Consider the following 21847-nt stretch of genomic DNA (forward strand, 5'->3'; position numbering starts at 1 on the left):
GTGTCGGATGAAGCTCACACACGAACTCCGGGTGTAAAATCCTGTTTAATAATAATAATGTGTTAGCAAACTTTCGTACCGGGGTATATTATCGTAGCCGACAGACGGTATAAATTATTATTTGTTGCGTGTCGGGGCGCGCGAGACAGGCAACGGGCGGGGGCAGGGAAAGAGACAGGGCGAGAGTGAGAAAAAGTGTGAGCCAGCAAGGGCGCGGGGGGGGGGGCAGAGCGGGAACAATGGGCCATTTGTTGGGTCACCGCACGAAGGCCTTCACAATGGGCCCCATTATCCGAATAAAAGCTATTCATCGAGTGCTCTCTTAAACCTGTTGCACGATCGAGGAGGCATCAGAGGTCTGTAACATCCATTCGTTCGGACGAAACGAGCGCAATATAATAACGAAGATGTTAGATAAGGCTGGATTCACGTCGCTTACACTGCAGGGCGATCGTCGTCTGTTGCGGCTACAGCAGCGCTGCACGTACAGGTGCGCAGTCTCTGCGTACGTGTTCGTGCATTTGCATCTCATTTATAAGTCGCTGCGCAGCCGATTGTGTGGAATTACCTGCAACAGGGTTCTGTAGACGTTAATTACTATGCCTACACCGACTCTGACGTGCGACAAAAAGAGAAATAGCTGCGTTAAGAAAACCTTACGCGGCAATGAAAATTATATCGAGACGATCTATCGCACCGGAAAATATAATATAGGTTTTATTATTAATATTTGCTGACATCAAAAATGCTCTCCTTTTCCAAAACCAGAGAAAGGTCAACAGATACCACGTTGCGAGAAAGATTTCATAACGAGTATATATTGTATACGTCAAGAAAATCTCTTCCACAATCGCTTATCTCCCCAACTCCGCGGTTGACGAAGCTTCCCGATATACGAAACTAAACAAGGCAATAACCGTATCCGCTTAATGCGCAGATAACGTGAAGATTATGTCTGTATATGTATATTTATAGTTTCAACAAAAGTTCAGGAATAAAACATATACGAAAGACAGATATTAGCGAGCGAATTCCTGTCAAATTAGATTTTCAGTTCATACATCTACATTACACATCCATATGTGAATCTACGAGTAGCTGTGCATCTATACGTTATATCGTTGTGCTGCAGGCTATAAAAACAGCACATAAGTCTAAGCTGGTTGTACGTCGTGGACCCCGCCGCGGGAAAAGTTCACGGGCAATCGGAGTCTCGGAGAGATTAGATCGCGAGAGTCGGAGTCTGGAACCACAGAGCGAGCCGAAATCTTTTTTCCACCCAATTATTCGCAGTCGATCATCAAGCCGGTTTATCTGTGTAAATACGACGTGGTCCCTTGTCCTTACTGTTATACCGCTACGTATGCATACAGCTTGCCGTGAACGCGAGTAAGACGCGACTTTGCATGGCGCAGCAGCGAGTCGATGCTGTGATCAGAATCCCGAATCCCGAGACCCAGACGAAAAGCAGGAATAAGCGCGAGGATACTCGGCTGCAACGGGGGAGAATTGGGAAAAAGTGAGACGGCGAGATACATCGTGGTCCATTGCAGGGCCGCAGGCTGGCGGAAAGAGGAAGAAGGCAAGTGAAAATTGGTCGGTCGCGGCGGCGATTCGGGGGGGATGGATGGAGAGACGGCTACAGCAGCGGAGAGCAGCGCTTCGTCGTTACTCTCGTTAGTACGGTAGTGGCAGGCGAGACGGGTGGATCGGCAGAGATCGGGTCACAAAAGTATAGTTAGTTTCCGTGCTGCAGAAGGCGGTTTGGTGGACCGATCTCGCAGGAATTTGCGAGTCGAGGGGGGAATAAAAGTATAATCAGAGTCGGAGAAGCGATCCGAGGGCGGGTGTGCGCGGAACGTAGCGTCGTATCTAAACTCGGGAGTCAATAATTAATTAAAGCGTTAAATCGGATAATCGACCTTGAATACCCCGGCGCGTGGAAGAGCTCGTCACATACGATGCAGCAGGCCGTAGCCCCGGCAGCCGTGGCTGTCCTGGTCTCGGCGCTGCTCTGCTCCCTCGGGGGCCGGGTCGACGCCAAAAAGACCCGCCCACCAACCGGCGACATATCCCTATGGATCGATCAGCAACAGGTGAAAATGTTTAGCGGTAAGTATATCTCAATCCGTGATAATATGCAAGTATCTTGTCGGAAGGATAGCGGTTTTAGAAAATATTCACCTTATAGTACGGGCGAGCTAGATATTAACCTCAGACTTGCGCGAAGCCTGCATGAATTTCAACGAAACTTTTTGCGATGCCTTTGAAATTGAATTAGAATCAAAGCTTACCACTTGAGAAAACCTGATTTTTATTTGAATCTGAGAAAAAAAGAAATATCACCACTGTTCTCAGGTGGTAAAGTTTACTTGTATTTGTATTCCTAAGTGATTCGGACTTGTTTCATTCAATTAGTTTTTGGATCAACGTATTCTGAAGTTTTCACGTTATATCGTCTAGCGCGCCGGGACTTGTACCTACCATTCGAAATACCCGCGCCAAATGGTAATTCGTGTATACGACGAATTTTGTGGAATTAAATTCTTGTCAATCCGGGGGGGTTTGAAGGTTCATATCATTGTGGGAATTTATAAATCTCACAGTCAATTAAAAACACAACAATTTCAAGTTGGTTTTACGTCGCCGCATACAGTTTAACCCTCTTTTTTACGTGTTATTGAAACATTATTGCTATTTCAAGCCACTGCACGTGCTATTCGCCTACTAACTATAATTATCTACCGATCAATCTCATACCTATAAAATACCTAAAATTGTTATTAATTACTTTAGACGTATATATCATACATTCCTCTTTGTTCATTCCAATATATACATGTACTTATGTATGCGCGCGTGTATCGAATACTTTGTTTTCATTTTCCTTCCACCTTGTTCCTTTATCCCTCTGCAAATATACCGCGAACTCCTCGAAAGATCTTGCACGGGCTCTTTGCTCAAGACGGTCAACATACGTATATTATCGTAAGGTAGATAGACGCATGTTTCGGAGACTTCGATGCTAGCAAAAGCGTATTGCAGGTATGCTTACCTATATCTTGTATTATACTTATGTATAACTTGTATTAGGGTGTTTCAAAAATTCTTCGAGTTATTCAATTAAAATACATTTTACTTTGTCCTTGAATAAATTTTGAAGGAGTAAATTTATGGGAAAGTAATAAGAGACTTTTTTTAAAGAGCGTTCAATTCCCTACAAACATGCGTCTGCGAATTTTTTGTACGACGCATCGTTAGCTAATTATGAAAATCAGATGGAGCAAAAACCATTTTTCCCATGTTATTCTTATGGAAAATAGGAGAGTGCGACGCGCAACTTCTTAATGTCAATATTAAGTGCTGAAATTTGAACAGACATATTTTTATATCTAAACGGAAGTTTTTAACCTGTTGGGAAGAAAATTTTTTATTTTCCAACACCTTAATGTATACATACATATACCGCATATTATGTGTATACGTATAATTATTCGACCTACGACCTGCAGATCGCAGCGTTTGTAGTCACGGCCCGTTTTCATTACAACTTGGATATAACAGGCGTGTATCTCTGACCTCGTGTAACGGACGCAAACGATATTGTTGTTGTTTTATGATATATAATTAATAATAAATATTAAATAATTATAATTATCACTGAAAATTATTTTTTCAACCGCATACAGGATTAGAAATTGAGATATACGCGATAATGGAAGGTACGGTGTTGTCGTACCTCCTGGACCCGGAGTTTGAGACGAAACTACCGACGATACCGAGCGAAGTGTCGTGCGTTAATTTCACGTGGAAGTCTGGCGTTAAGAGGTACTATTATAATTTCGATCGACTCAAATCGGTCAACGAGTCTATCCTCAAGACACCCTCGATCACGATCAAGCAACGAGGGAGGGTGCCGAGGAGACCAAAAGGTGAGAGTTAATTTGATTCTAATTCATAATATCGGAACTACTCTATCTGTAATATGACGTTACATTTACAGAGTTTTAAATTCTTTAGTACGGTTAGAGCGTATATCTCTGCATGTTTATCATCTTTTCACATATCTTTGTATGAAAAGAACAAACTTTATATATAGAAACTTTATCAGTATTCAGGTTTGCGTGCACCAGTATATTATACCTATAATACATAAATCGGGCGTCGACTAATAGAAAGAATTCACTGCTAATCTCTTTACTTATATTATGCGATGTAATTACAAGAAGTGGGGATATTTATGAAGTAGCTTACGAAATACGTAACTGAAATAACTTCTAACGTCGGGTAAAATTTACATGGAATAATTATGATAAACTCGATCGCTCGTTCGCGCATATATATGTTAATTATGCCCAATACACGTCGGGTATTGAGTTATTATTATTCATACACTATATCGGAGCTTTTTCGATCTATTCTTATTTCTTTTCACAGTCAGTATGAAAACAAACAAGAGTCGACAACATTGCTTAAACGAATGTGGTTCTTCCAACGCTTCTATTACGTCACATTCATTATGTGGATTCAACGTCTGGGAATATACTTATGACATAATTTTACAAATATGCATAAATCGCAATCCATCTTCACGATCGACAGATGTCGTATTGGAATTACGTACCTCGGCACGTATTTCCCTTTAAAAGTTGCGTTGTTTTATTTATTTATTTTTTTCTATTTTTATCGAGGCAAGATGATAACAAGAAAAGAAACACAGCTTCTACAGAAGCAGGGAAATAAATTGTAATTTGGAAGTTTGCGAATTGAAAAGAAGAACGCAGACAATTCTTGCTTCTGGTTTTTCGTTTACTTCTTTACGTACTGCAATCTGGTATTATAAATATGATGGAAACACACGATCTAAGCTATATACAAGTATGTTAAAATTGCAGAATTCAGCGTGCTTCTACCATGTTCGGGGAATAGTTCAGGCGTTGTTCAATTCAAGATCGGGCTGGTCATCCAAACGCGGAAGGGTGTTCCCCTGAAAGGAACCCCCCTTCGGCTGAGCTTGCAAAAGGAATGCGCTCTACGCGGTGAGTGTGCTTGCATCGTAACCCAGTGTGTCCTTCACCCCCGTCGCTGTCCATCCAGGATTCGATACTTGGGGGCGTCTATTAATTACGTGAGGTGTATTTTTTTTTATTTTTTTTTTTTCAATTAGGACCCACCCTCCCCCTCACCTGAGATTTACTCTATAATTTTTAAATAATTAATTGTATGTAATTTATACGTTCACATATTTTGCTTCATTATATACTACTAAATACAAAGTTGACGTGAGATTTTCGTCGGCACAATGTTTACGCCGCATTCCTCCCCCCCTTCAATCATTTTTCTTATTTCCCTCTCTCGCACGTGCCCTTCATTGCACACGCGACTGATTACGCCTAACGGAAGTAGTCGGACAATGAGGAGAACACGCGCGATTAGGTCTCAATTGACTACTCAGACTGTAACGTACGTAGATGAGAACGTTAAGGTTCTGAGAATTCTTTCACAGACACCTTTGATGCGAAATTCACGTCGTTTTGCGAAAGATTTTTTATTTTTTTTTTCACGTGTGATTTTCTAATCAACTCTGAAATTTTACGAAGTCCAGACTTTAGAGGAAGATGTTTTCGAAATCTCTCGCAGTGTGCCGGAAAATTCATGTAGAAGAATCTAAAAACTCGTATCACCGGTGGAGGTGAAGATTTGGTCAATTAAAATTTTACACATACTTTGCAGAACCTAATCCTGGACCATGTCCAGATGGTTACTTGGGACCACCGCATTGTAAGAAGGCGTTGTGCTATCCCAATTGCATGAATGGTGGAAACTGCACCGCACCTGGAGTCTGTTCCTGTCCACCAGGTTTTCAAGGACCTTATTGCGAAGGAGGTATACTGCTAATAATACAAACTTGTACTGGAAAGGGTAGCATAGAATATCTAGCCCAATATGAAATTATTATTCGTCCAACCGAGGTTTATGAAAACATATCATTTTATTAATCAACATTTGTACAAAGATAAATTATTTACAGAAAAGTAACGTGGCGTAGACAAGGTTGGATAAAATATTGTAATCGTCGATTAGTAGTCTGAATATTGCTTAATTGTAAGTGAAACAAAGTTTAGTGCTGCAGATTGCGTTGGAGCAAAGTAGCCGCATAGGATCAAAGCGTGAGCAATGTCTAGAGAATTATAATCAGCGATATCAGCTTCGAATAGAATAGTGTACAACTACAAACTTGCACTGACACCGGTTACATTGAATGATATCCATTTTCTGTGTTTTAACTAGGATCTATCGAAGTAGCAAGACCAATTTCACAATTCAAATCGCATTTTACAATTAAGAACTTTGAGAACATACGACCTGGGTGAATCGCAAAACGGATCAACCTCTGTTTAATAAAAGTAATACCTAGAATTACAAGCCTGATTTAAATGACTTTTGATATCGTTATGGCTGTTTTGCATCCTGCTTTAATAACGTTAGTTAAAGCTTTATAAAACGGTGCCTGTTCAGCACCATGATCAATTCCAGTGTCGTGATGTTCCTGCTCTTCATCACGGAACTTTCGTATTGTATCCAACAACTCTTTGTCTACGTTCTCGTCACTATTTTCCATCAAAGATCGCAGCTGCTCGTTATAGTGCTCAACGATCACAGTCTCCACTGCTACAGTACAGGCCATTGCTGCCTTTGGTCCCATCATTGCTGTCCCAGCACCCAAAACGAATCCGGCTACGTTCCATAACGGGACGAGAACCGTCGGTCTTACGCGGTGTTTCCTGATTAATTCTTCAAACTTTTCGCGGTGCCCTTTTTCCTGATCCCACATATGCTGTATAGTCGGCCCCACTGATGTTTTGCCTGTAAATTACCATCAGAGTCAATCAAGTTTGCTCAATAAATAGGAGTTGGCATGGTATCGACATTTCTTTGACTGCATAGGCAAAGATGATGGGTTCAGAGAATTATGAATTCATAACTTATTAATTTGCATAGCAAACCTAGGACAGCCATTTGTCCTGCGTATATTCGGTCTGCTCCAAGTTCACCAGCATGGTCCACTCTTATAATAGCATCCAACAGTTTCCCAGCTTTTGTATTGGACGTTGCAGACGAAGCTGTGCTCGCCAAGCGGCAGCCACTCAGGCGCAACATGTTCATTAAGAATTCTGAAAGAAAAAGTAGAATACGAGTAGAATTACTTTAGCTCACAGAACTGAAACAATAATTTTTTCAAATATTTACAGGTATTTGCACAGAGAAATGTTTGAATGGAGGTAAATGTGTGCAAAAGGATACCTGTGAATGCCCCAAGGGATACTTTGGTCTTCGTTGTGAATTTTGTAAGTACAATATAAATTCCTTGATAGACTTCTAAGTACTGACAGTTTTTTATTTTTTTCACAAATTTTGTTCAGTTACGGATGTTATTTATTTCACAGCCAAATGCGTGATTCCTTGTGTAAATGGTGGAAAATGTAAGGGAAACAATGTGTGTCGTTGTCCGGCTGGATTCAAAGGCAATCATTGCGAGATTGGGAGAAGATCACCGCAGAGGTCGGCATGTACGAGACCTTGTCGAAACGGCTCGTGCCAGCCAGACAACACGTGTCAGTGTGAACCTGGGTGGTTTGGGAAATTATGCAACAAGAATAAGCCATGGGCTTGAAAACAAGATATTGCCGGTACCAGACGATCTTGCAATATATACCCTAGTACTCCCTCCTGCCCCCCTCCGCCCCTTCAGAGATGTGATATGTAAAATTGTTTTACACCAATTTTATGATAATAAAACGATTGTTGTTGTTTTTATTATTATTATTATTAATATTATTATCGTTTGTTATAAGATATATTATTATAGCGATTGTATAAAGCAAATAATAAAGGTTCTTTTTTTCCTTTTATCACACTGTTTATATTATTTAACAGTATGAGAAATTGTTTACTGTAAACTGTAAATGATTCAATTAAATTCAAAGAAATTCATTTTGTTCAATTTTGAAGGTTTCATATGGATTCAAACTTTTATTTATTCACTACGATTTGGATTTTCAAATTGAATCAGGTTGAATCTTTTATCATACACTGTTAATTGTAAGCTTATTTGAAATTTCAACATAGCAATGCCGACTTTATGTATAGTTTTACAATATTAGTAAGATTTCTTAGTTGTTTTTTTCAGTTGGTGGCTAAGATGAGGAACAATTCATTTCCAGCATAGTCACTAAATCCTGAAGTGAAGGAAATATGCAGATTCGAATCAAAAATCGACAAAACAGAACATTTGGGTATTAAACTAAGTTGGTCCAAGCAATTTTTTCCCCTCACAGTCATTTATATATCCATTCAGCTTACGGCTTGCAGAATGTAAAACGAGTATGGAAAAATGTATTAAACCAGCCAATGGTTGCATTTATTTGTAAAAATTATTGAAATTTCAATGTACGACTAGTTGTTTCGTCATCCAACTAAAGTCTATGCTCTAGTCGATAGGATTTTTCTGTAAGTCTAAAACAACTAGCCCCTAAAATAATGTCGAACAATGCGCACAACCAAGTGTCATTAATCTATCACTAAGGAGTTGATATTTGAATCGTGCACTGTCCAGAGTGAGGATTTAATGAGACTAAACCACACGTCGTGATTGCAAATAAATGAAAAAATAAAATCTACCCGACAGTGACTGATAAGTTTGTAAACACAGCAACAATAGAGGACGAGAGACGTCTCGCTGCCGGCGTAGTGTAGGTAACATGTAATGCGTACCTTTTCGGAGGATCTAAAATTTTATAACGAACCACCAACTTCGAAGGGTTGCCCCGTAATTTTTCCTCTTCCAATTATAATTTGAGGTTACAAGCAACGGTACGTGGTACTTGGAACAAAGTCACGCGCGTGTTGGCGCCTGAGAAGAAGAGTTTAACTCGAGGGGAATCAAAAGGTTCGGTCAGAGTGCGGTGTTTGTGAAATTACGAGGCGGAAACGTAGAATGCGGGACGGCGGTCATGGCGATGGGATGAATCGCCATTCGTCCCGCATTCGCATAGATTTTACCGTAGGCGAGAAGACGCCCTACGGCCTACCGACGCGAGGCGCGGGCACGAACGAGCCAATCGGAGGCCGTAAACAGAGACCGCCATGACATGTACGTTTTATTATCCAATCGGATTATTACAGGCTTGTATATATGCGTATGATGTTCGTGTTTCCGTGGTGGCCAGCGTAAATTTGGAAATAAACTTGGTAAATCGGTGAGTATGGTAACGCTAATATGTTGTGAAATGTAATTTAACAAAGGCCTCTCGGGTTGCGGCACTATTCGGCCGTGGACCGAGCGTTAAATACAGAGAATTTCGTATCGTCTGCTAACCACGCAACGCGCAGGCTCGCCCAAAATGGCTGCCGTATCGCGTTTGTTATGGAAGGCCGTCCGAGGCGTAGGGCCGCGTAGGCGATCGATACGCCTGGCAAATGCCATGGTGCGTGTGACGGGTGGTGGTATTGTGATATTTACCTTGATAAATTAACGGTGCCCGTCGGTGGAGGCCCGTCCGGGTTAACGTTGTCCTGGTGGAGTTACTGCGTCGCTAAGAACCGTGAGAGATGGCCGTAGGACGGCCGACGGCGGCAGTCCTCCCGCAGACGCAGGCTTAAAGGTGCGTACGCAACTCGCGATTTTAACTGGGCTTGCTCCAGAGTTCTTCGGACATGAGCTTTGCCCGTCCGGGGCTCTCTTTTACCTTGCCCTGCGCATTTTGACTCGACGATCAGGACGAACAAGACGACGCCGACGTCGACGAGTCGCGCTGAATTACCACGCAGATATTCGAGGCTACTCCGCGCCTAATCTTCGTGCTCGAACCTCCTCGTCCTCAACCTCGTTCCCTACTCGAGCTTCATCACCGTTCCCAGGATCGGTTCAAACAAATCGGGACCCTTCTTCTGTTTCACCCTCACCTTTCCTCTCGTTCCCCAAACTTATCCTCTTCCTATCTGACACTTAACCAAAAAGTTACATATATCATTTTATCCGTCACCCAGCGCTACGTCCGACTATCAGTTCTATCTCGATACTCCGTTCCAGTACGCTCAGTCCGCATCATGGCATACGCTCTCCGCAACGTTTCCATACCGCCAACCTTCCTTACTGCTTGTGCCCGGAGTCGATTGAAAACACTCGTAGGGTTTCAGCAGGATTCTCCTCCTGTTGTCAAGTTTCACCTACCTAAAAGATTCATGGCACTCGGATATGTTTATTTTATTTTTGTCTGTGTACCGGTACACAGACGTTTCCTATCGTGTAGAAAATATTTGATCATGTCTGTATCAATGCCGAAAAGATGAAGTAGCGGGTTCTCTTTTCATGTAATCATGTATCCAAAATTCTGGAAAACAGCAATGTTGCTCAATTTTCTAACCAACATTTACGATTATTTCACGACGTCTGTTTTTCAAAGTAAGTTTGGCATGAAAATTAGGCCATGGTGGGTGTAGAGCCTCTTCCTCGGTCTCTCTAGATTGCTGTATTGATTTCTTTTGGCCATCTCCCCTCTAGTTTGTCCTTTCCCCCTCACATTCTCCACCCCCTTTGCCCGTTCCCCCACAAGCATGCTGGCCACCCCACATCAGGCAAAGCCTGCATTCAATAAGGGGATGAGGGTACAATTCATCATTTATAGCTTAGCAGGCTTTGTGAAAACAATTATTATGCGATAGTACAAAGTTATGGTTCATTTTTAAATTTTTTCAGTTTTTCTCCACCTTACGTCAAACAGATGTTCCTGCAAAACGTTTCCAAGTTCCTCTAATCCCTATATTCTTTAATTTCATCATTTGCCATGGATAAGAAATTTTTTTATCGAGGGCATGATAATAAACAATGGGCGAATGAAATTTTAGTTCCTATTACTTGTAATTTATAAATACAATATGAGTATAAGAATATGCATACCGAACCAAATTGAAGACTTACACAGAATAGGACTGTTTCAATTCTGCCAATATTTCAAGTATGGACAGTACCTGCTGTTGATATATAATCTCTGAAATCAGTATTATTGGTTCTTAACTAAACCGGCACTTGTTGCGTACAATTAAGACTTGCAATACTGTCCAAAATATTATGCTGGGATTTTGAAACACCATGATAAGTATATCGAAACTGTGCTGAAAACTCCATTTCAAGCTGTACTAGCTCAGTAACTTGAAAAATGTTATTTATGGGGAACAAGTCTTAAAGTAGGCAGTTAGGAGACTGGCAAAATTGGTAGTTCTCTCAGTTTATTGTATTCAGACAAGCCGAAACACAAATATAGTTTCTAAAATAGTGTGTACCAGAAATTGTGTTGAAAAGTAATGATTAAAATTGCCATCTTATTTCAAATTTTATGCATAAAAATTTTTAGTTTTGACAAGTACAAATACTTGCCAGAATCAAAGCTGCAATGATACATCAAAGACCTCAAATAATTCTTCTGAAAGCTCGTGGTAATTTATGAATAATTAAAATCGTCCAATTATATCTCTTACATCGGATGATAGACAATTCAAAAATGAAACTGTAATGAAACGTTGAATAACGCTTTTTTTCACAGAGATACAACTCACGGTGATGTAGAAGACCAGAATCGTTGCAAATTACTGATACAACTGACGGGGCATTGCAATAATCAAGACCTTGAAAAACATTCAGCTGTCAAAAGTGAAGGAAAGGATGGTATCGCTGCCTAGTGCAGAATCCGGAGCCTTGGACCGAATGGACCGGCTCTCGGACGAAGACGATGATGAGCCAACTAGTGGATCTGAGACGTACGAAGAGGGGGACCTTTTGTCGGCTGCAATGGACGATGATGTTACCGCCCAGCTCGCCGCTGCAGGTTGGCAAAACAAACACGCTAATGGTGATTTCCATTTTTTTGCTTTTCCGACTTTTGAATTACCAACTCGCGATTCTAATCTTTTAATGTACGTTTTATTCGATTGTCCAAACGTTGATCGTTGCAGGGTGCTTTCTCTGAGTCAGAGTAAAAGATTAACATTCATGGTCATTTACATCAAACCTCATACTTAGTAATTGTCGCGTTGATATTTTTATACTATTCGTAATTTTGCAACTGTAGAAAAAGCAATCAATAATCAAATACCGTATGTATTTATCCATTTGTTTTTACGATTTAAACCAGCTCTAGACTTGAAATTTCTGAAACGCAAATGCTATGCACTCACAGATTTCCGTCTGTAATTTTTAAAACGAGTTCCTCTGTTCAGTCTATCAAATCTTATTTTATTACAACATCTTATAGAATTTGATCTGAGTTCCAATTTATGAAATTTTTGCTAGCAAAATGGATTTTGTCTGTTGTAAAATTTGACTATTACTTTGATGAGAGACACCCTGCGCAATAGTACGTGTCCGAGGGAAGTACAAATAACTTGGTAATTATTGTTTATCACTATACTATGACATTATACCTTACATTATGATTTACATGTACTAAATATTTGTTCTTATTAGTAGGAGGTAAATTTTATATCGGCATTAAATTCTTTCAATTTCGAATCACGTCGAGATACAGATATCGATGAATCAAGTTTTTTTTATATTTTGCAAATATAAGCGAAAAGTAATTCAAATGGTACAGAATCTATATTGGCGTAGTATTTATTCGAACAAATCTTTCTTTTGTATTCTTATTTATTATTCACCACAGCTGATTGTATTATATTATTATTTTTCGTCGTTTTTGTGCTGCTACTCTTTAATGCTTGAATTTTAGAATATCGAAAATCTCTAACGAATAATCTATTATTCTTGTTCGTATTAATCTTCTGAATCACTAATGTCACAGTGAATTGACAATCTCATGAACTGATTATCGCATATTCAATGATTGTTTGAAAAATTTTAACAAAAATTGATCCATCTCTAGTAAAAGCTAAGTATTGAGCTACAGAGAAAAGAAATGATTCGAATTGTTGATAAAATTTATTTACCTGTGCAAAGGCATGATTGTCATTAATATTTAACATGAAAAGGATCAATAATATTTTTAATTTCGGTGAGATGTTCATCAGTGACGCTCTTCCATGCAGGATTATCCTGTATTTTGTGTGAAATGCAGATACGTGTTGTTCTAATGTTGCTTGTGCGTTTAATTTGTTGTACAAAGTACACACGTGTGTTTTGTATTTTAATGCATTTAATTATTCAACGTTGTATTAGCACAATATTGCCTTTATTGTAAATCGGACCATCTTGTATTTAGAAATCCATTCCAACGTGAAGTCATTTTCACTTTTCGTTGCAAATATTGTTGCATTGGTGTATTGGCAATGCAAGAAATATTTTTTCTTTTCGGAACTGCATTTGACAATATGTTGGTAAAAACATTCATCTATCAGAAACTTGGGAGAATTCACACGTGGTCTTTAATGGCAATATTTGACTGGCACAACTTGTCCATTCTCATATTAGAAGGACTGAACGGTATCTGATAATGAGTGTACCTAGGGCCAGTCGGGGTAGCTGCAGCCGCTGCCATCGTTTCAGCCAAGAAGCGAAAACGGCCTCATAGTTTTGAGACTAATCCTAGTACTCGTAAACGACAGCAAAATAGGCTTCTACGAAAACTTAGGGTGAGTACAGAAACGCTCTATCAACAATTTTATTCAAATATTCGTAGGCTTCAACTTGAACATTTTTTTTCACTCAAATTTTACAAATTGTTTGACCAATTCATGATATTTGTTCGTTAATAATACATTTCCTTATTTTTTCAGCAAACAATCGACGAATTTGCAACACGCGTTGGACAGCAAGCTGTTGTTCTTGTGGCGACACCTGGTAAGCCTAACAGCAGCTACAGGGTCTTTGGTGCCAAACCGCTGGAAGATGTCGTTAAGAACCTTAGGAGTATGGTAATGGAAGAACTAGAGAGCGCATTGGCTCAGCAAGCACCACCACCTGTACAAGAGGATCCGTCCCTGTACGAACTACCTCCACTAATAATAGACGGCATACCAACACCCGTTGAAAAAATGACCCAGGCCCAGCTTAGGGCGTTTATACCTTTGATGCTGAAGTATTCTACAGGCAGAGGTAAGCCTGGCTGGGGGCGCGAAAGTACTCGACCGCCTTGGTGGCCTGAAGAATTACCTTGGGCCAATGTTCGCATGGATGCTCGATCCGAAGACGAGAAACAAAAGGTCGGTGGATTGGATTTTCCAGAGGGAAGAGAAAATACAGTGAATTTAAAATATCGTTACGCATGACCACCTTAGAAACATTCTGAATTAGAGATTATTTTGTCACTCCTACTATCTGTCGAATTTGAAGTCATTGAAAAAAAAAAAACTAAATTGATATTTTTATATGAATAATTTTTTTATTGATATGTGTCTCTTTATATTATAGATTTCTTGGACACATGCACTGAGGCAAATCGTGATAAACTGTTACAAGTTTCACGGCCGAGAGGATCTACTACCAGCGTTTAGCGAAGAAGATGACAAAACGACAATTTTGATTCAGCAACAAACGCCGCACTCTTCCTCGCATCAGTCACATGCTTCTAACCAAGGCCAAGGAAGCCAGTCAGGACAACAACAACAACAACAAACGGTGGGGATTGTTGTACGCGTTATGCCACTTTTGCTTCCGAAGGGTAGCTTGACGTGATCCCCTATCTCTCCTTTCATTTTTTCTACTTTATGCACAAGTTGTGCGGGAAATACGAACCTAGGAAACCCTCAAACTACCGCCTGATACTTACACATGATTGTCACGCATAGTATTGAATGCGGTAATTCAATAAATAACAATGAAAGTATCAGGTATTCTGTGTCGTGTGGATGAACAATTGTTTCGTCGGCAAAATACGGTTTTTTCGTTCTCATAATTTCGATGGTCCTTCCTGCCACGGGATTGGAGCATAGTATTTAATTACCATCGATATTGGGGGGGGGTGATGATGTTACGCTGAAACATTTATTTTATTTTTTAAGACGAGTTAGTGTACATCACCATTGATCCCAAAGTCTCAGCCAACCCCTTAAATCATGTAGGACTACTTAGATTTTTCCGAAATGATTTATGATATCATATCATTTGCACAACCAGCTGGTAAACTTTCTGAGATCCCACCAGATTTTAAAACTCTGTATTATCTCTGCATAGTCAATAAGTGAAATAATTAACCACTCTACTTGAGGAACTATATTCTTCGATTGGCATTTACTGGCGAAAAGATATATTTCGTTTGTGTAACGTGTTGCGCTGTGTTCCTCGTTTTGCAGATGACAGCACAATATCCAACAGCGGTCTTGCAGACCATAACAAATCCCGATGGAACGGTATCAATAATACAAGTTGATCCAAGCAATCCTATCATTACACTACCAGATGGAACAACGGCACAAGTTCAAGGTGTTGCTACGGTAAGTGATAAGCTCCGTATTTTATACAGCGAGGAATTATCGCCTCTCTAACATACTCAGAAAGTAGTTAGGAATAACTTGTAGAACGTAAACAACCAAAGAATGATGAATTTCAAGCGCAAGGTGGTACTTTATGCTTATAGGCCAAGCCTAGTAAAGTGCAAACAGAAACACCAGCAGGTTCCGATTCACCCTTCTTTCGTTTAGTTTGATGAAAATCTGCATTCGTTTCAGATCCACACAAGTCAAGGTGAGGTTCAAACTCTTGCCGAAGTTACGGGGGGAGGCGAGGGCGGCAGCGTTTCCGTCGACCTTAACAGCGTGACTGAGGCTACGCTGGGACAAGATGGCCAGATTATCCTCACTGGGGAAGATGGACACGGTAAAACAATTTTCTATAGGCTCTGCACCGTCCCCGGTCAGGAGTTACTCGGGCAGTGACTCGAATGGCTGGCCAGCAAACGTTTATTACTTCAGTGTAATGCACCGTTTCTACGCCTCCAAATAAAAGTGATGCACACGTTTCCTCATTTTTACATTCGCAAATTTTCAAGTTGTAGCTTTAATCAATTCAATTCAGTTACCACATAAATCAGGCGTATGAATCAGAGATCTTTGGACCGAGGAAAGCTGTGCGAAATTTTTACTTTGAGGTAGTTGTGTGTGAAACGATAATTAAAAACAGGTTTTGTTTTATTTTATTTGTAAGTATCCGTATGAGAATTCTAAATCTCAGCACTTGCTACCAAAGGATAGATACACATATCTGTTTACAAATAACTTTATACCTGTGTATGTATCACGTACATATGTATATACATACTGAGGTCTGTTACGGATTATTGTTTTTTTTATTCTCACTTTTTTCTTATTAAATCAACATTTTATTATTATTTTTTTTTCTATTAATGATTTTCTTCCTTCTTATCTTCGCGGAATATACTTGAAACTTTAAATGTGATGCATGTTCCGGAGAGTGAAAGATAGAGAGAGAGAAAAAGAGAGTGGAAAAAATATTGTCGTACAAACACTTTACAGATTCCTAATAAACAATATTTTTGCGTCTACGGAATGCCAAATGTACAAATACGCAATTGTAGTCGACGTTCTCTTTGCATATTACATACATACTTAAGTTCGATAATGGATTGAAAAGTTGCTGAAAGTTATAGATTCCAAATATTAGATGAAATTAAAGCAACATAGTAAATTACCTAGATAAAGCCGTGCGACAAAGAGAGATCATACGAGTGAATCGAGACAGTTCGAATTGCAAAGAGAAATTTTATCTTTGTTTTATCATTATTACTATTATTATTATCTAGCGAATATTAATTATTGATTTTACTTAAGCACAGTAACGAAATAAATTTAATGTACATAGATTATTGTTTTATTGATGTTTCATTACTTTGACTTTATATTCTTCATTTCAATATTCCAGGGCAGTCTTCGCCAATATATTTGCTGTGCAATAAAAATGCAGTATATATAACTTAAATTGTGTATCCGTACTGTGTGTTCTGTTTGAAGAAAAAAGTAAAGAAAATAAAGCGCTAGTGATGTTATACTATCATTATTATTATCATGATTATTGTTATTTCATTATAATTAGAGCATTCACGCGTTGTCGGAATAATCAATCGCTTCTCGAAGACTGCCTTAATCAGATTTTTATTTTTCCATTTTTCAACAATTGTGGCATCTCGTTTTTTCGCCACGTCATACGTACATACTGTCTATGTCCCGGAAGTAAAATTGCGAGGTCAGAACTAGTTCTTCAACAATCATTTTACAAGTATGTTTGTATATTCTCTAACAATTTATTGTTTCTTTTCTTTTTTTTTTTCTACGTGTTCACATCAAGAAAACTTCAATACTGAGCCTATGCTGCGAAGCGAATTATTTTAATTACGCTTATCATTTGAATGTTTGTATATACCTTCGTTGGTTAATATTTATGTACAAATTTAATATAGTAGACACCATGAGACAAGTGTTTTGCATGAATCAGATGATAGCATCAAACTGTGTCGTGAACTGGAGGTCATTTTCATATCCCATTGCTATAAATAATATAGTGCTTAAAATAATAGACCTATTAATACGTATTCATAGCAATTTACTAATCTCGTGAGTTTGATTTTAAATCACATTCGGCAACAGGTTTATAATGCAATTTTAAAATCATCAGAAAAATCTAAAGCAGTCAGAGGATTTCTCAAAGTGAAACATTTTATCAACCATGCGGTTAATTATTAGCTCGGTGACAGAGGCACAATAATATTGATGCTCTAAGAAAGTCCGACATAATTCTCCAGTTTACTATACAGCAGAAAGGCTGATGGGAGGGCACATGCAGACCGCAGAACACAGCATGGTTGATATCGGTGTTTCAGGCTATCCGGTTTCTGTATCCGGCGTTATCACTGTACCGGTATCGGCCAGCATGTACCAGACGATGGTAGCCAACATCCAGAGCGACGGTACCATGCAGGTTGTCACTCCGATGGTCCAGGTACCTAAGGTTGAACCAGGAAACGGCGAGACCAGCATCGAGGCAGTTACTATTCAGGGACATCCCATGACTATGATCAATGCAGCTGGCGAGCACCAAGTTCTACAAGTTATATCGCTTAAGGATGCCAATGCTCTCACCAAGGCCATGCAGGCTGAGGTTATTAAGGACGAGGACAGCCAACAGCAACAGCAAGCCGCATCTAGTCCCGAATAAACTAATTTCGATGGTTACACGGTTTTACTTCTCAGGCACGAAACGAGCCGCGTGTTTTTCCAGTCTATTTGGATATACAGATTTGCAATTATGAATTATTTGCAAATTGTAGCTCGATTCGATATATATTGAATATATTTATATATACACGTTTGTTTCGCGGATGTTGCAGGGCGCGTTAGGTAAATTGACGCATGTGTCAGACATACCGTCTAGTCAAAAAAGTGTCCAAGCAGAAGAATAGATACAGTATTCTTTGGCTGTAGAGTGAAAGTAAACATGCAGAAACTGCCTATGTCAACATATTTGAGATATTTCGTAATCGTGTTGTTTTTGTGACCGCCAATATATTCGCATGAATATATTCTACTCACGCTATAATCATATACCTTAATTAGAGAGAGATAAATTTTATCAAAGAATCAATCGAAAAATTGAATAAATAATGCATATGTCATTGAAAATGGATGAACGATATTCTTTTAGAGTTACAAAAATGTTACAATGTGGAAGTGACACCGGAAAAGATGGCTGTTTTCCTCTTGTGCATACAGCATTGTCGAATATTTCGGTCATATTTCTTTATTTCTCAATTGCAAAGTTACATGCATTTGCATATCACTGTTTTTTATATACTTAAATATGCTTTAGCATGATGACATTTAACAAAACCTCGTTTAAACTATTGACAATCTGTTATAATTCTATGTTTGGTGAAAAAAGAATACACGATCATATTATTATTTACTCAAAGTAATGAAATATAAAATGAGAAAAATCCGTTAAACTTCGCCATGTGATCTCTCCGGAGTCACTAGATTGAAATGATCATTTTCAAATAATTCCTTAACAATGTCAAAAGCATACTATTATTAAATCTTCAATCCCATGAACTTTTATTGCATATTTCAAAACTTACTTATTTCTTGACATTTTTGAAGACATTTCTTGACCATGTTGTATGCTCGACATTTTTAATGCTTGATGAATCACAACAGGTAACTATTATCCAAATGATAGACATTTACTCTCTGTGAAGTAAAGTTTTGAAAATTTTGTTGAAGGATTAGTTTGCTGAAGTAACTTTGAATGCCTTTAAATTGAACGATGTTTTTAAATACAAATTACAAATATTAGAATCTTGTAATATGATTACTGTGTTATCGTTGTTACAATTATCGCTAATGCTCTTCGAATTTGAAAAATTTATAAGTTTTGCTAAAAACAAACAGTTGATATATTTTCATTTGGAAACTTGGAAGTCAATCATTTAGAGAGGAATGCACAAAATCTTGTACCCTTTTATGTGGCGTTGGCGTCATAAATCACGCGAGAAAATGTCGGAACATTAGTTTGCTATTTTTGTGTATGATATTATGTATTGCATCGTCGTTAATACATCACACGTCATACAGCGTTGGGTAAATAAAAGGATGAATCTAGAAATACTCGAAAGAATGTTCGTACTCTCGTAAGAAATTATAATGAACTAATAAAATAGAGCTTTATTTGCGCGATTTATTTAACTACGTACACGAGTACTCCCACGGCATGTGTAATTCTTGAAATTGGATATAAGACGTGGAGTTGATGAAACGATTCAACCGTTATTCACGTGTTTTTATATAGATAATGAGGTTTTTTTCTCTCTTATTGTTAGTTTAATTTTTTTCAAGAATTTTGTCGCCTTTAAAATGTGTACTGGATAACGATACATTATTTTTCAGGGTATTTGTTGACATGTTTTTTTTTTCTTTTTAATTCTGTAGGTTTATTATACTTTCTCTACCTCTTGTTACATTATGTACTGTATATCCAATTGTTTATGTTGTAGCGGTAATTTGTTCTAATTCTATCTGACCATCGTATTTCATTGATTAATTTTTTTATATGAGCACAACGAACGATCTTAGTATGTGCTTGTTATGCCTTATGCGAATTGCTAATCAATTTAAATACGAATATTTCAAAGAAAAAAAAGATAAGAAAAATTGTTAAATAAATCTAAAGAGTTTTACATACTTCATCGCAAAAGGGGAACAACGCATCATGGTACGCGCGGCTCGGAATAGATTGTTTATTATACATACAGTGACCGTTGATCTGCCTACTACTCGTTATAATATCGTGCCATGTAAATATATTTAAAATGGAAAAACTGTGTAGACGGGTATGTGTACATGAATCGTTAAGGTGTGTATGCGCGTGTGAAAGATGCAGTGTGTGCAGGCATGTGAATTTGTGTATGGTATGAAAGGTATTCACCATTGCTTATATTATGACACCAGTGTATGAGTCTGTACACGTAATGTATGTATGATGACTTGGTTGTGTATGAATAGTCAATTGTACAAAAAGAGAACAAAAACACAAAAAAATAAAAAAAATAAAATAAAAGTAGAATAAGGCCAGGATGTGGGTTTGCCCGTTTTACCGTCATTTATTGAAGACGATTTATTCTAATACCTGATTTTATAACATAAAATTAAAAAGAAAAGATAAAAAAAAAACAGCAAACTTAAAGTAACACGTCGAAACACTATTATTATATTATTGTACGCAAAGCGCACACATGTCAGGTGTACCGATGCAAACAAACAATAAAATTGAACAAAACCCAAAAAGCGATGATAAAAATGTTTTTTATATAATAAAAGAGATGTAGTTTTAAATCATGATTGTAGGCAAAGATTGTCAATAGGACATAAAACTACTATTAAGAAAATTAACCAACTGTATACTACTTAAACAAACATGGCCATGGAGAATTCATATAGTTATTATTATTCTTATTATTATTATCATCACTGTATATGAAGATATATCTGTATGTATAATACTATGATTGTAACGTATGATTTATGTAGTATGCATACGCATTTGTTATGAAATTTCTGAAAGACTTAGTTAAGGTAATTGTCATTTCGAAAAACCGAAAAAAATCTATATCAACGTTTCACAATTAGATTATCTTATATTGTAGTATGATAGATGTATATGAATTTAATGCCGTGTATGATGTAACGTGATTTGTAAATATGTCGTCATTGTGTTGTATTTTTGCTTCGTTTACTTCTCAATGTAAAAAAAAAAGTAAATTGAGTCGTTAATCTCTATAATTAATATTTAAGGTATAATTGAAAAGCAGAAAAGAAATGATACAATTAAAAATTTAAATATAGCGATTTACGTGACGAGTCATATTTTGAGCTATGATCCTTCTCGGAAGATTATAATCACTAATATTGAAATCAATCTATTGATTAAAGTTATGCTCGTCTTCTACTATTGCTAAAAAACAAAACTTTGGATTACATTATATTTATTACACAGCACAAACAGCACACCTTGCTTTGTCTACTATCAGGCAGGGCAGTCGAGCATGGCCATCAAATATGCATGAGTTGCCCTGTTGACTCTTAAGACGGTGGCAGTTCTTTCTGATGTTGTCAAGGTAGCTTTAAAATCGAATCTTAGAATAACATATGATACAGTCTGATAAATGAAAATTTATGATTTAATTAAATTTTTATTCATGATTTTCATTCAGGAATCATTTCAGGGTACATATTCTGAGTAATAAATAATATTGAAATAAATTGATTTATGTTGAATTGTTAGATATGAAACATATCTGTTACAACTTTTGACGAGCCTCAACAGTACACA

The 21847-nt window shown here is 38.0% G+C and overlaps 3 protein-coding genes across 10 annotated transcripts; 2 read left to right on the forward strand and 1 right to left on the reverse strand.

Moving 5' to 3' along the window:
• Positions 1-1149: 1149 nt before the first annotated feature.
• On the forward strand, positions 1150-7913 carry LOC124306214 (protein shifted). The gene is made up of 6 exons (XM_046766618.1): positions 1150-2112; positions 3690-3932; positions 4896-5039; positions 5734-5886; positions 7254-7349; positions 7449-7913. The coding sequence occupies exons 1-6, from the start codon at positions 1962-1964 to the stop codon at positions 7673-7675; spliced, it is 1014 nt and encodes a 337-aa protein (XP_046622574.1). The 5' UTR covers positions 1150-1961; the 3' UTR covers positions 7676-7913.
• LOC124306220 (5-demethoxyubiquinone hydroxylase, mitochondrial) lies at positions 5974-9659 on the reverse strand. 2 transcript variants are annotated; one of them, XM_046766633.1, is made up of 3 exons: positions 9524-9659; positions 7008-7175; positions 5974-6867 (listed from the first exon to the last, which is right to left on the reverse strand). In XM_046766633.1, exons 2-3 carry the CDS (start codon positions 7165-7167, stop codon positions 6434-6436), a joined length of 594 nt encoding a protein of 197 aa, XP_046622589.1. In that variant the 5' UTR covers positions 7168-7175; positions 9524-9659; the 3' UTR covers positions 5974-6433. The 2 variants fall into 2 exon arrangements, with proteins under 2 accessions (XP_046622589.1, XP_046622598.1); XM_046766642.1 differs by lacking the exon at positions 9524-9659 and adding an exon at positions 8776-9042.
• On the forward strand, positions 9118-20688 carry LOC124306170 (DNA-binding protein P3A2). Of its 7 annotated transcripts, none has more exons than XM_046766526.1 (9): positions 9528-9665; positions 11604-11617; positions 11702-11909; positions 13520-13644; positions 13789-14214; positions 14423-14629; positions 15304-15444; positions 15652-15826; positions 17844-20688. In XM_046766526.1, the coding sequence occupies exons 3-9, from the start codon at positions 11723-11725 to the stop codon at positions 18176-18178; spliced, it is 1596 nt and encodes a 531-aa protein (XP_046622482.1). In that variant the 5' UTR covers positions 9528-9665; positions 11604-11617; positions 11702-11722; the 3' UTR covers positions 18179-20688. The 7 variants fall into 7 exon arrangements, with proteins under 7 accessions (XP_046622472.1, XP_046622482.1, XP_046622461.1 ...); XM_046766483.1 differs by lacking the exon at positions 9528-9665 and adding an exon at positions 9862-11496; XM_046766491.1 differs by lacking the exon at positions 9528-9665 and adding an exon at positions 9863-11496 and having other exon boundaries at positions 11702-11885.
• The last annotated feature ends 1159 nt before the right edge of the window (positions 20689-21847 follow it).

Source organism: Neodiprion virginianus, chromosome 1 (assembly GCF_021901495.1).
Source record: "Neodiprion virginianus isolate iyNeoVirg1 chromosome 1, iyNeoVirg1.1, whole genome shotgun sequence".
NCBI classification, from domain to species: Eukaryota; Metazoa; Arthropoda; class Insecta; order Hymenoptera; family Diprionidae; genus Neodiprion; species Neodiprion virginianus.

Excerpts from the sequence above, each read along its gene's own strand:
- LOC124306214 (XM_046766618.1), top strand. The coding sequence starts at position 1,962 with ATGCAGCAGGCCGTAGCCCCGGCAGCCGTGGCTGTCCTGGTCTCGGCG. Across the intron at positions 3,933-4,895 it reads GGTGCCGAGGAGACCAAAAG|AATTCAGCGTGCTTCTACCA; the intron begins GTGAGAGTTAAT and ends TTAAAATTGCAG. Across the intron at positions 5,040-5,733 it reads AAAGGAATGCGCTCTACGCG|AACCTAATCCTGGACCATGT; the intron begins GTGAGTGTGCTT and ends CATACTTTGCAG.
- LOC124306170 (XM_046766483.1), top strand. The coding sequence starts at position 11,454 with ATGATACATCAAAGACCTCAAATAATTCTTCTGAAAGCTCGTG. Across the intron at positions 11,910-13,519 it reads GCAAAACAAACACGCTAATG|GGCCAGTCGGGGTAGCTGCA; the intron begins GTGATTTCCATT and ends GAGTGTACCTAG. Across the intron at positions 13,645-13,788 it reads GGCTTCTACGAAAACTTAGG|CAAACAATCGACGAATTTGC; the intron begins GTGAGTACAGAA and ends TTATTTTTTCAG.
- LOC124306220 (XM_046766633.1), bottom strand. The coding sequence starts at position 7,167 with ATGAACATGTTGCGCCTGAGTGGCTGCCGCTTGGCGAGCACAGCTTCG. Across the intron at positions 6,868-7,007 it reads AGGACAAATGGCTGTCCTAG|GCAAAACATCAGTGGGGCCG; the intron begins GTTTGCTATGCA and ends GGTAATTTACAG.